We start from the raw sequence: 14,332 nt of genomic DNA on the forward strand, positions 1-14,332 counted from the left end.
TTTATAGTCCAGTTGGATCACTTGTTAAGGGCGAGTATCTAATTTCGAGGTTTGAATATTTTGCGAATCGAGGTTTTATATTATTGGTATCGCATAGAAACCCAGCTCCAAATTTGTTTTGCCTTTTTGGTCGTTTGAGTATTACACGCCACACAAAGGTTCAGTTTGGCTTTAGCAGACACGATTGTGGAAGTGAAGCTAGAGGGCAAAATGCTGGCGTGAACGGTGGCTTAGAGGTGCCTGAAATCCATGTGACAACGTCTCAATTTAACCTGAAATTGTGGGAGGCATTCAGTTACGGAGATGTGGGAGCTTTCTGTACAACAACAGGATGGTGAATGCCAGAAAAGTGTCGGTTTACAAATAGAGGGACCGGATTTGATAACTGGCGTCCGAGAACACAGCAAATAGATAGTGAGCATAATACTACGGCTGAGTATGATGAATCAAGCCACGGAGTATAAGTTACGAGAAACAGAAGCAGACTGAATTGAGGATTTTGTTCTCTAAAGGGGCAAAAATTGAATTGAGTACCCGCTCTTTTACTAGACTTTGCTACGGCGACAAGGCTACACGTTTAACAGCGCATGAGGTTTTTGAATCCTGGGGCCCAGGTTCATAGCAGTTGAGCTCACGACTATCTTGTGGACACCATTTTCAGCATTAAAATTGCTGCGCCGAACAGTGATAACAAACTTATATAATAATGATGATCTTCATTGAGTCTTGTAGTTGCACCGTTGATGTACACGCTGACACTTTGCCGTTGCCAGCGGGACTAATTGATCAAATAGTAAGTTTGTCTCCACAACAGTAGGACTGCTGAAAAAGTCTCTATAGGTATGTAGTGGATCAACACTTTTCCCTTCGGAACACCTGTCGCGTAAATGCAACTTCTTGAAGGCGAGAATCAGAGTGGCCACTCAGTGCTGATGAAACCGACAAATAAAAGTGCTTTGCCAAAGATGGTCGTGTATTTTTCATTTGTGGGGAGAGCAGACGGGAAAATGAATGAGAGGGAGGATCATCATTGTCTGTTGGATTAGACTTTCATGCAAGTTTAAGGCTTTATAATCGGGAGCACGCATCCTTATGTGTGTATGTATGTATGTATTTGGGTAGGTATGTATGATAAGTAGCCAAGGTAAACGAAAACAATGCGGACATTATGATGAAGCGCATTCGCCGGCCTTAATTTTAGACATGAATGTTGGGCCTTTAGACGTATTCCAGCTAGAGAGCGCCATTCTGTCGAAGAGGAATGACATGGATGTTTGATTCACACGCACATATCTGAATGCGCTGCGTAATTCGTCGGCTAGTTTTGCATATCACAGAATATTGAAACATAATCACACCACTACTCCACAAAGTATAAAGTTGTCATTCATGATCATACTGAACGCAGGCTGAGCTTCCCAAGAAATGGCGTTGTGCAGAAGCTTGTCAAAACTTAACCTAATTTGCTGGGCCAGACGCCTACAATACAAAAAGACCTAATTCAATTTGGGTGGAAATTACGTCAGATACGATGTAGATGTCATCTCCAATTCGGAAGGCATCGCGGAGCGTTCAATTATCCTTATATTTGAATCAATGGTTCTTGTGTAGGCTGGTGTTCAGATGCAAATCGGCGGATACCGGTGACCTTGAACGTTGGCTTACTTAGACAAAATGCTATGACCAACATAGCATTGGAACGTGAAAATTGGCTAGACTAACTTTTAGTAAATTTGACAAATCAAATCCCAACAGTCTCGAAGAAATTAAGTTCGCTTCTTTTCTGGTGAACTGCCCGGCTTTAGCAGCAGGCTACGGAAAATTGAACGGTAAATGAGGGCAAAAAACTGTGAAGCTATCCCCCCAGAAACAAACCGAAATTGGTTTCAGCGAAAATGTGGTTTCCGTGGTTGCGAATTTTACGTGGAATTTAGTATGATCAATTTATTTTAGCAATTCGAAATACTGTGGGTTTCGTGAAATTCCCCTTGATTAGATATCGATCCGTCTTGAGGCCAATTTTGTCGCACAATGCTCTTCGCTGCAAACCCCTTGCGAGTAGAAGAAGAATTTTCGCGCAGAAATGTTCGATTTCGTAGCGTCCATTCTCATACTGAAAACTACACTAATCTACGCCAATTTTTGCAGCTCACCGAATTTCTTTTTCCACTGCAAGCGGAAACGTCTGGTGGAATACTCTCTTTGCACCACTGATAACCCAGGATGCCTAGATATCGCTCAAAATTTGGACTCGTGCTCTGAACATAATTGTTTCTCTGCTTTAGTCCACCAGAGACATCGTAGCTCTCGAAAATTCAATTCCATTGTGCGAATACTGGGCACCCACTTTCAGCATAGTAGTCCGCCAACGGTCGCTACAGCTTTTTGAAGATATACCAGTGGTATCCAACGCTGGCATTAAATATTATTATTATTTCTATTAAATTCCTAGACTTACCGTTTTGTTACACCAAAATGTGATATATGACCTTGCAATGTAAAAAGCGCCAACACAACGCGTTGGTCTTCTTTGTATGACCCAACTACCTCCTCCAACTACCCCGAAAATATTGGCCCAGAACGACACCAAAAATGTGACGGATGGTCTAGAACCTTTTTCTGGTCAAGAGTATGCACATATCTTGGTTCTTTTGTCATCTGTGTACACACAAGTGCTTGCTGGGCTGTGCGCTCTTGTTGCCTGCTGCGTAACATTGCATCACGTAGGATTGGGATATACACTTCTCACTTCGTTCAGATATATTGCCACTTGAAGAACTACACTCGCTATGAAGAGCAGAGATATATTATCAGGATTCTCATTCTCATCCCAGCGTACGCATTCTACTCGTTCACTAGCGTCATGCTGGCGGTGCATGCTCGTCAGAACAGTGTGTACATCGAGCCAATACACGACATAGCCGAAGGTATTGCCCGATTTTCCGTAATATGAATTTCTTTTAGCTATCGCCATTTACAGTTTTCTGGCTTTGTGCTATCAGTATTTAGGCGGTGAAGGAAGCATAATGCTGGAGCTCACCGGAAAAACTATAAGGTTTGTTGCAATAATTTATTTTACAGAAAAATAGATCCAGCATTTTTTATGGTACTTGTTGTTTTGCGGGAAAGCCATATACGATCCTCTTCCTCCGGTTCTGTAAAGTGGTAAGTTCTTGTTCAGTTCGTCGTAAGATTGAATCGCGCTGCAAATATCAAAACGGCGTACGCTGGAGCATATCAAAGAGAAGAAGAATACCTCAGACCGAGTCACGGACATTTCTTTCGCTCTAAGGTTTACCAGTGCGAATTCGCCCTTATCTCTCGCTCGTGCGCATCGCACAGAAAGGCACGTGGTCGTTTTCATCTATGCTCCCCATGGGCAGCGTCCCTAGCAATACAGCGCATGAAAAGTTGTAGACGTACTGACAAAAAAGTCTATACTTGTTCCCCAAGGTATGCAAATCGGACGTCATATTTGACGATAAATGTAGTAGACAAAGGCTCATGCTTCTAGTTAAGTGAAAGCAGTCAGTCAGTGAACCTTGACTCGTCATTTTCCGGCCAATTACCATCCTCGTATATATGGACCTCGCAGATCCAGTAATCCTACAGCGTATTCCCTCTTTGTTCTTATTGTCCATGACAAATATGCAGCTATTTTTTCGTTCTATTAGGTCTGTGATGGGATATCTGCTGAGATTGACTCCATGCAAAAATAACGCTATAGCCTGTGCAAAATTGTGGCTCTTGGCTTATCACATTAAACCTCTCCGCATTTTTGTGGGTGTATGGAATCACTGTCTACAAACCATTTCCACAAGGATGATTTATGGATTACAATCCGTTCATGGGACTAAGTGTGGGTGGTAAAACATGCATGTTTGCTGGCAGGGGGCTTTTATGTTTAGGTAAGTAAGCATAACCAAGCACATATAGTATGGGCTTGTCGTAGAATTTTCTGCCCTCAACTTTACTATACTGCTAATTACGAGACTAGTATGGAGTGTTTGGAAGCAAACTGTTCTATAGCACGCAGACACAATGCGAACCAGAGTGCTGTTGATTGCTATAAACGTTTCGTATGAGCTACAAGATGGTTATAATGACGTTACCAGCCTTCCCAGACTGCATTCTTGTTTGCCTGAATTACTTTAGTGCATGACGTTTTTTAGGGCAAATATACCACTCAAATACACTATGCTCATTAGGAAGGCAGTTTACTGAAAGGAATTCACCATAATCACCGTCATTACTATCATCAGCCTCAGCCGTGTTCAACAGTTGTAGCTTTCACACATTCGTTCGCCTAGGATCTGGGAAGATAGGGGTGGATAGGTGTGAACTGGAGGCAAAAGCCAATAGAACTGACGTGAGAATCCAGAGGTGACAGTGGACGCTTCATTGGGAGATCGGGAGAGTAAGCTATACACTGGAGGCAACAACCTAGATGCCTGCATGCCACCAAGTACGCGACTGGGTGATATCTTTTGGTGTATGTGACGTTTGATATGTCCCATCTCGGGGTCCCAACCAGGAACAGGGCAGTGGAGTTGCTGGTGATGGCTTCATACTTTAGTGGAACGCCATTGTTTGGCCATTCTTTGACTCGTGTCCACAATCGGTGTGGTTGTGCTAAAAAGAATTGGGCCGACTTGGGACTGATACAAATTTGTCTACTGGCTAAGTCGGCCCATGTGCGATTATGAGGTTCGGGTTTGAACCCACTCTTTCTTGCAGCTGCATCTTACATTTTGCAATTATGGAGAGCATACCAGAACGTGGAGCAGAACCTTAAATATTGTTTAGTATTGTCAGCATTACCATGATATCAGATCAAAGCAAAACCACCTCGCCTGAGTACTATATATCTCTACGCGAATGCCCTGAGAGCGTTCCGGCCTCACAGACATTAGAGGCTGAGTTTGTTTTTTTCACGGTCATATTCGTGACGAAGGTGAAAAGGAAAGCTGAAAGAGGACAACCTTGCTTAATACCAGTCAACGTGGGTTCAGGATCGCAGGTGAGAGATTCCCATAGACCCTCACGCATCCGCGTAGATCGCTTTAATGAGGGCCACGAATTTATGGGAGCAACCTTTGCTTTATAGACACTACAATGGTGAGAGCATTCAAGTCAAGGAGGACCGCCATTCTTGATCGCTAGAAGAAGTATCTCTGTTTCAGAATCTACCGACAAGCGAATACGTGATCAGTGCATCCTCTTGCAGAGCGGAACCCAGGTTGATTTTCACGGACTTGGCTCTCTCTGTGTTCAGTCAATCTTCAAACAATGAGACCAGGGAAAACTTTTCGATACTACAGCTAATAACACGGTGGTTTCCACAGTGTTCGTGTGCCAGTTTTGAAGATAGGAACGACCACCGGTGTCTCTCATTCTGAAGGCATTTTCTCTTCATTCCATGTTGTACCGATAAGTTCTGTCTGGTGTGTTGCCAGGGGTTCTCTACATTATTGGAACAGGGCTGATACAAGCCACCGGTCCTGCTGCCTTCTCAAGTTTTAGAAAAGGCACTTTGTACTTTATTTATTCCTCTGACGGGCGATCAAGGTTTAAATTCTGTTCGACCGCACGCAACATCTCCAGAGTCTGTATCACAGGAAGCCAACATAACCGCTCTCTGAAGTGTTCGGCTTATTTTTCCAGTCGCTGGGTTTGCGAATGAATAACTGAGCTTTCTCTTGTGACAACCAGTGACAACCTCAGTGACCACTCGATCATATTAAGTGGTATGTGACATGGTTGTTCCCGTTGGCAGAAGTTTTCCCCATCTGAGATTTCATTGTTACTCAAAGCTCTTGGACCTTCCGTAGATTCTTCACTAGTTAACGTTTGAGAGAGCTGCATCCTCTGTCGTGCTCGTTCCCTGGTGGTATGGATTTCCTAACATCGATCAGGACTAGCCACCTCGACGAAACCTAGTATTCGTTTGATCGCGTCTGGAAAATCGAACAAACAGCTTTGAAGCCGCCAGTATAGTCCTTTCATCCACTTACTCGTTACCAGTACTCTGTGTTGTTGCAGAGAGTAGTTGAGCCGTCTCAGAAGATTATGGATTGCCAAACTACATTATGTCGGATAAAGGATAGAAAAAATGCGAACAGTCAGATATGCTCGCACTATATTAAGGTCAGGAGCAAGCTGCCTGTTGGTTTACCTTAGTCAGCAGTTGACACAACTCATCAGCACTGCTGAGCTATAGTAGTTCATCGAAGACGGCTGACTTGCATGTTTCCTGCTGAGCTGCGATGGCCTGATGGAAAGTAAATTGTCAGGCGTGCTTGTACGATGGTATGACCGGTGTTAAGTTGTGCGCCTGAGGAGAAACGGCAGTCTTGAACAGTAGCTCTCCATCGCTATCCGATAGCCATGTGATTCGACTGGATCTATGGTTGGTTTGCACTTAGTAGCCGCCAGGTTACATAGTGTGAGCCTATTAGTTGAAAATTCATTCTGGCTAAAAACAGTTGATGGCCAACACACACTTGGAGGTTTTGCTGTCCGTTATCTGTTCTGTGAATGCCAGCTCCGAAGCGACCGCCCAGGTGTGATTCCAAGGCGCTCAGACAGCCGAACTGCACATTCATACCACATGAACGGATGAGACTGTCAGTGCTTCTTGCATGGAGACTGGGCCTGGATAAACCGCGGAAGAAGTGTCCTGATCGGCGTCAGAATTGCAGTCCGTTGGCACACGACCTGATACCACAAACGGGCACTGTTTTTTACGTCGAATGACATTGAGCTGCGTAACCGAACTGCGCAAAAATTGTCCCCAAAAATCCATTTCTTCAAAGCACTTTCAGCTATGGGGCTGACTGCAATCATCACACTATGTATTCAACGAGTCATCGTTTCTGAACCACATGATACACGGAGAGCAAAGTGTGGAAAAGTTGAGTTCATCCTAGGCGCTCTAAGATGCATGATCGCAACTGAGTCTTCTGTGCAAGCTTCAGAGTAGCGGTATATATTAATTTTAAGGGAGAAAAAGTTCTGGGAAAGCAGCGCCTGTTTGCCAATTTGATCTAGAGTGCTGACTTTGAAAGCCTTTATGTAGAGAGGATCTCGTAGAAATAGCAGTGTTATTTTGTTGATTATTAGTGGACAGTAAAGTGTATAGGGCACATTGGTCAGATATCTAGCAAGCGATCAGTTAGACGTTTACTTGTATATAGGAAGGGGTTGGGGAGAGAAATCATTAAAAGGGACTGTACAGGGAATTGATACTTTCCGTATCTCCAGGCCGAGGAGCACAGTTTAGCTTAGGGGACCCACCTTGAGCGCTTGACCGAAAATTCTAACCCGCAAGACAGTGAGAGGGTGTGGCGATTTCGTTCCGGGACCCTGCTTCTGGTCTCTGATGCAAAAATCCGACCCAGCAGCCAGCGGACAGTAGATCTTTCTTTGAAGACCATGCCCGGCGCCGATTAATGAATAGTCTTACCTACTCAGCTACGGAAGCCTGACCTAAACCGATGGTGCAGGGAATAAGGCATGGATGTCTCACTTATGATGCTGTGGACCATAGATGTGTGTTTCTTTGATAATACTGGATAACTCACCGTTGGTCACGGTCATCCGTTAGGCATTCATAGTATGTGGCTTTCAAATCCGTCCTACTTCTGGGGAAAGCAGTGTCACTAGGTCTATGATAATTATCCAATGTTTATACCCGGCAGCTTTTTCTTATCAGTTTTCTGGAAGTGTTAACTTAATTGTGATCCTTGATTGCAATATTAGACTCTTTTGCATTGCTTGCCTCTTTCATTTCCTGCGCTTTCACCGTTCTGCATGCTTCATATCCGGAACACTGATTTCGAATTTCAGGATTGTTCTCCAAGTAGAGGCATTTTTTTCACGTCTAGCTAATATCAGTGTGCATATTCCAGTGGCTGTTCTGTACAGCAGCTGGCGTAGGATAAAGTCAGTTTTCGAGCTGTTTGGAAGTTTGTTCTCATAAATTCGTTTGAATTCAAAATATGGTAATCTGCTCTGCCTTGGTGCTCACGGTCTCATAAATCACAGAGAAATCGAAAGTAGATGGCTAGCGATCAATCTGAATTAGTGTTTTTAGTAGGGCGGGACTTATTGGTCCATTTCATTCGTGCGGACGTAATGCCACCGGGTTGGTTTAATTGTAATACGAGAAGCGGGGACGCAAAGGTGAGAAAGCCTTAGTGTTATACATTTATCAGCACTGGCACCTTTCCAAAATAACTTTGATGCGTCAAGGCTGGCGTGCTAGTGTTTGGCACAAGCCTAGTTGTTTATCGCTTGTCACTTTGGTTTATGATTATTATGACTTTACGAGGAAGGTGCATGCAGCCATAGTCAAGAAATTTCCCCTCAACCGAACGGGCCGAACGCGTTGTCCGTCTAATCTTTTGATTGCACTTTATTGCTTACGTTACTCTTTATGGAGAGGTTGTTTAATCCCGATACCTGCTCTGCTCATGTATGATGATTCCCAAACTCCCGGGACAGTCCGCCATGGGTAGGCGTGCCAAGAACAAACTGATCAAGTGGGTAGAATTGACCTTGGAAATCCAGCAGCTGTCACTTTTGGGTAGTTTATGCATGTGGTGTTGTTCTAGTACTCGACGCAGTGTAAAGAGTTGGTTAACGCAACCCCTGCCAAGTAGGAATCCGGCTCACTGTTCTCGAGTTAATACTCTGCGGGCCACCGGAAGGTGATGAAGGACAATTGACACCGAGAGTCCCTAACGAATGGGCTTACAAGGAGTGAGTTGATGTTGGGATGGGATATAAGAGAAAGTGGAGGAAGTACGTGAAAGAGAAACAAGGGAGGCTTCAGCGGTAGCATTTCACCTACTTACCCTGCTGTGTGCAGCAAGTAAGGCGATTCGGCTAATGAGATCATGTGATGGCCAATGTTGCGTGAGAGTATTACTGGTTGTAGGTATCGTGTTGGTACGTTGACTGGGATGCTGACACAGGGAAATTGTTAGGGTCTTCAACCAAGGCCTGACCGCCGGACGGCAGTGTTGGGTGGGAAATGCCAGTAAATTACCACTTTTAGAAGGACAATTAGCCACATTTTCCAAACCACAACATAGAGGATCAGAAGAATGTGTTGGCGAAACCCCTAACCATTGACCAACTCGGTATGAGTGACTGCGAGTATCTCACAGATACTCCAACCATAGTTCCATGGGTAATGGAGTCACACAAACCGTCACACCACGGTAAGGTCAACTCTGCACATGACGGGTTTGTATATGTACGAAATAAAGATCACATACGTCCTAGCCGTGAAATCCTGAGGATCTCAAACACCTAACCTCAATGTAGCTACCTTTATTCTGCGTCACTCTCTTATGACTGTCCTCCAAGGGCTTTAACTTAAGAGCAGCTATTTCTTTAAAATCAAAGTATTTGGTTTGGCGCGCTACATGTCCCATTCATTTTTAACTTACTGAACTTTATTTACTACTCTGATTCTTTAACACACTTGTGCATACAGTTCTGTGCAGACAAGCTCTAGCCAACTAACACCTCTCATGCTATCACTGATAGAGTGTTTGAAGGAGCTCAGGTCTTCAGATCTGAGTTTCGCAGCCATAGTTCGATACGGCATTACATTTGCCTCATGTGTGATGTCAACTGTAAGGATGGTCTTGAACCATGGCGGCGAAAGTGGATCAGTAGTCGGGGCGCGAATTTACCGACCGGAATGTCCGTGGTTTGAACCTAAGCTCTGCATCTCGACTGCTCCTGAAAGTACCTCAGCCTTCGTGTAGCATGGCGGTTGCATGGCAACCGAAAGGGTGTAAAAGCTGAAGTGTTATTATTTCGTTATTATTGTTTTTCACATTGTAGCTGCACAATTTGGTTAATATTCCGGTCTCTTGTTCGAACCCATATGGCGGGCGGACAAAAACCAAGCTCATTACCCTATATTTCTAAAAGGACGAAACTTTGAAACATGGGTGTTGAAGACTCTGGAGTAAGGTCCTACGCTACTAAAGTTGAATGCGTATACCGAATCAAGGAATCCTACATACCATGTGTATTGTTAACCGTGTCGCTCAATGGGCTACTTAATGGTGAAGCCCATTCGTTAGAGCAGCAAACTGAATTTATCGAATTGAGTTGGCTAGGACATATACTAATTATGTTCGGCAACCGTTCTCCAAAGAAAGCGTTCGTTTTCCAAAGCATTGTCAAAGAGTTCACGTGAAACAGGCCCTGGCATGGTGGCGTGAAATGGAGGCAGCTAAGGTCCAATGGACTGCTGTTGGGTCTTCGCGATCCATATGATCCTCTCTGCACACAGGACGTGTTGCGCAACCAGTCTCAGTAGCACGCATGTCATCACCTCCCTGCCGGGCTTCAGTTAGCCTGTCATTGTGCGCTCGCTAAAAAACCTGGGCCAGCCACGCTGATGGCTCCTTGCTCCGACATGATTCTCAGATAGGTTCAAAACTGCTCTAAATATACAGTACACATACAGTACACATATAACTTCTTCGCATTAAGCCTTTACCATTCCTCTTTCCCTCCACTATTTACAAAGGCCTTCCTCATCATCTTATGGCGATTAGGTGTCAGTATGTATTGTCGATGTATTGCTGTCCGTGGTGATGATGATGACCGTCATATTGTACAATGTTGTCCACATGATGAGAGCCCGCTCATCTTTCCCCACATGGTGGTATTTAAGTGTGGTGACATCAACAGAAGCACTGAACAGTAAGGAGGAGAGCGAGAATCCATGACAAGTTATGTTAGCTCGATTGTTTTCGAGGTATATCGAGTTATCATTTGCCACGAGTAGTCCTTTTTTCCATCCAAGGCAAACCTAGGGGCGTACAAAGTATGACTTCAGAGATGCTTGAGGTGAATCCTGGGTGCCGTCACTGCAATCCGTCTTCAAGCATAGGGTATGCGTAACTGTGTTTGGGTGGAGATCTGCCTGCGAAATTTCTGGCGAATGCTTAATACTAGTGTTGGTGTCAATAAAACTAGACAAATGTCGGTTTTGTTCCTACTGTCGGCTTCCTTCCAGAAGGAAGGCTTTTTGAGTTCTATAAACTTGGACTCCATATGGATGGCGTGAATGCCGTCTGCCTTTCTCATTCCATTTTTCGGTTTCAGAACATTATTAAAATTAGCTGACATGGCTTTATAGCAATGAAATACTAGTGTTCTATCCTCGTGTTGCCTCGGTTGCTGATCGGAATCGTGATTTTTTCTTTCGTGTGTTAAAAAATACAATGTTCTGTGTCCTCCTTCCAGGCAACACTACAGTACGCCTTTATCAAACCGTTCACTTCATTGCTGTCCATCATTCTACATACCGTCCACAAATATCATGTTGGCGACTTTGAGTAAGTCGAGGTATACTGTGTTTTGACCTCCACAACCGTAATTTTCCCAAACTGGTCAATAACTCCATTTTCTGCCGTTTGTTCTGGAATTTAAACGAAAATCCGTTAGCGGATTGTTCTGTTTTGTTTTTATGCAGGGTACGCAGATGATTTATCTACCCACTTTATTCGGGATAGTGGATATTTAACGAGATTGTTCAGGTTGTTTAAATCTGTCGGTTTTACAGGTTTGAAAGTACTACTATTTCGCGAGTGTGAAGATACGTGTCTATTCGGACACCAGACTACTTTTGAATAAATAAGACTGACATACTACTCCGTCCCACAGGTTGAGTCCTCGGGGAAATGGCAAATGTGCTCTTAAAATGGTTCTGTTCGATCGCTTACTTCTTTTCAGTTCATCGTGTTGCGATCAGAACCCCTCCCCTAACTAATCACAAGTGGTAGCTTTATTGTAACGACTGACCCTGCCTTGATCGCAGTTAGAGAACTTCTGCGAAGTTGTCCTTAGCCTTTTCTAGGTATTGCGCAAGTAATACATTCTGTAACTTTGCGCATCCGAAACTTGTTCCAGACTCGAGCTACTTGCCTTTTCTACCTTTTATTGATTCCAGAAAACCCTTCCTTGTCATCTCATGCGCTGATTGGAAGAATTGGCCATTTTGTTTTTCTTTGGATTGTTACATAACATAAACAACGACAGTGCACTTGCCCCATATTCCAGACGTGACCACGTAAGACTGAGAAAGAAGACAGCTATTTACGGTACGGCGCAGAATCTACTATGAAGACCACATTTTAGTAGCAGGATGTTTACGCTGAATCAGATAATTCATTATGACGCACGAAATTAGAGTTATGCTTGAACTGCCTTTTCAGAGTGTGAAATACCGCAGGTTAATAAGCGTAGTTTTCAGATAAACCAATCACTTTTGATACCTTCCCCAGAGCAGGCTGCTTTTATGGTGATTAGGTGTGATTTTTTCCACTCTTTATCGGTAGGTGACCTCACACCTTTGTTTGCGTGACCGTATGCATGAGCGAGGCTAATCATAATGCATCGTACATGCTTAATCGATCAAGCAAATTGGTCACTGTAATCTATGAAGCCCATTTGTATTTTTCTAGGACTTCCTAGTCTCCCCAGCGCAGTACTTCTCTGTTAGAGCTCTCCCGTCTAGGCAAAGCACGGAAGTATTTGGGACATCCAAAACGTCTCCTATTGTGCAAACAGCATTCCTTCTTCATTAGAAACTGTCTTGTAGGGAACATTTTGAAAGGAAAAAACTGTGCGATTCAGTCACTTGGGGTACGAATTTATTGTTAATCCGGTTTGTAATGTCACAATAAGGTATTTTTACTGACGCTTTCGGACGCAATTGCCTGTATTTCATCGAAAAGATAAAATCCGTGTATTGTGACAAAGCAGAGCAGAGCACCCTCAAGGTCTCGAAGGAATGCGTTATTCAGTGTGAACCAAGAAATCATCGAATAAAGACTTGTGTGCTCTGAGGCGGACAGTTTGTGTAAGAAAATATCGCTTCCTGGAAGAGGAGAAAAAGGCCAAACAGTAGTTTTTCAAACTTGATGAAACATGATTTCGCACAGTCCTATAGTTTTGCTGGAATAGAGACACGTTTGACAGGCTGGTCTCTGTACAACCCAGGTGGAACGTAACGGCAGCTAGAAAATAGGGTTTCCTTACCCCTGTTAAATTTTGGCTACGTTTTGGGCTGAGCTTCTGATTGCACAATATCTGGAAGCTGGAAACCGCCCCGGTACTTCTAAATTGCGTTTCTTTCAAAAATGGAGTGGAGACTTTCGAATGTTAACGAATAAATCAATCATCTCAAAAGACACGTGTTCCGGTTTGAATTGTGATTCAGTTCAATGAATTCGTCATAAATAGTGCCCGCAAGAGGTGGAAAGCTCTATTAAAAACATTTTGCAGAGATAAGCAAGGCAGAAGACGCAGCAATCGTATGTATGACCGAGACATCTCTGGGGTATGGTTTCACTCGCGTTCCTGAGTCGTAGGTGATAACTTTCACTTCGTCCTATCGGAAACCCCTATTCAGACTCCATGCTCTTGTTTCTTCTCGACTGAGACGATCGCGAAGCTATGGATAATTTTTGTTGTTCTTCCTATTTTCTCAGTGATAGCGCTGATCCGCCTTGCATGCATTGGCTAACTCTTCTGGTGCAATTTCAGCTCTGCAACACGGCATGAACGTACTTTGGGCCCTTAGGGTAATAGCTGTTCTCCATTTTTCAATAATAGCGGTTACTGTGGTTGTTGACCGTGTGGTTGTATTAGTCAGCTGCTGAGAGTGGTTCTAACAGCACTTCACATCCCCCAGGCCTTTCGTTCCCGATAAACTATTTCGCTCGAGTTCTTGTTCAAGCCAAATACGTTTCCTTTAGTGATGGGCACAGACGTGAGTATACCGAACTTCATTATCCTAATTATTGGGTGCCCGAGAAAAATGGGGTATTTTATAATTTTCCTATGCTGCCTATTTTGGAACATCGGCCATGATTCGGTGGTACATGAAAATCAAGGAAGTCAAAAGTCAACAAATCCTGTCCGTGGTTCGAACCCGGCTTCTGCGTCTCGACTTCTTTCTGGACTTGGGCAACCTGGCAGTATCTCAGCCCTCGTGCTTCCTTCGAGAGGCATGATAGCTAGATACCAACCAGCTGGACAGTTATCACCGGACATGGTTACTCCCGGGCAACCAGAAGATAAGCTGTCAGCTATGCAATATCCGAAAGTATACTGATGTAGCGTAGACTGGCAGTCAAAGTAAAAATAACTTCGGTCGTAACACACGTTCAGTGTTGAGCTACCGTACATCACGAAGAAATACGAGATCTAAGATCCTGTCAGGTTGCCCAAGTGTTAGGGATGCTAGTCTTGAGTTCGATCGATGGACGTTCCGGTCGGGGAGTTCGCGCCT

General features: G+C 44.0%; 1 protein-coding gene across 1 annotated transcript in view; it reads left to right on the forward strand.

Annotated features, from left to right (window-relative positions):
* Positions 1 to 2,534: 2,534 nt before the first annotated feature.
* The window catches only part of T265_11730 (hypothetical protein), a gene marked incomplete at both ends in the record, with an annotated part of 40,108 nt that continues 28,310 nt past the window's right edge, over positions 2,535 to 14,332 (forward strand). Inside the window, 4 exons of the mRNA XM_009178468.1 lie at positions 2,535 to 2,723; positions 2,759 to 2,927; positions 2,965 to 3,055; positions 3,082 to 3,165. Of these exons, the coding sequence (XP_009176732.1) occupies positions 2,535 to 2,723; positions 2,759 to 2,927; positions 2,965 to 3,055; positions 3,082 to 3,165 (533 nt within the window). The remainder of the gene's footprint in view (positions 2,724 to 2,758; positions 2,928 to 2,964; positions 3,056 to 3,081; positions 3,166 to 14,332) is intronic.

Source organism: Opisthorchis viverrini (assembly GCF_000715545.1).
Source record: "Opisthorchis viverrini unplaced genomic scaffold opera_v5_564, whole genome shotgun sequence".
Taxonomy (NCBI): domain Eukaryota; kingdom Metazoa; phylum Platyhelminthes; class Trematoda; order Opisthorchiida; family Opisthorchiidae; genus Opisthorchis; species Opisthorchis viverrini.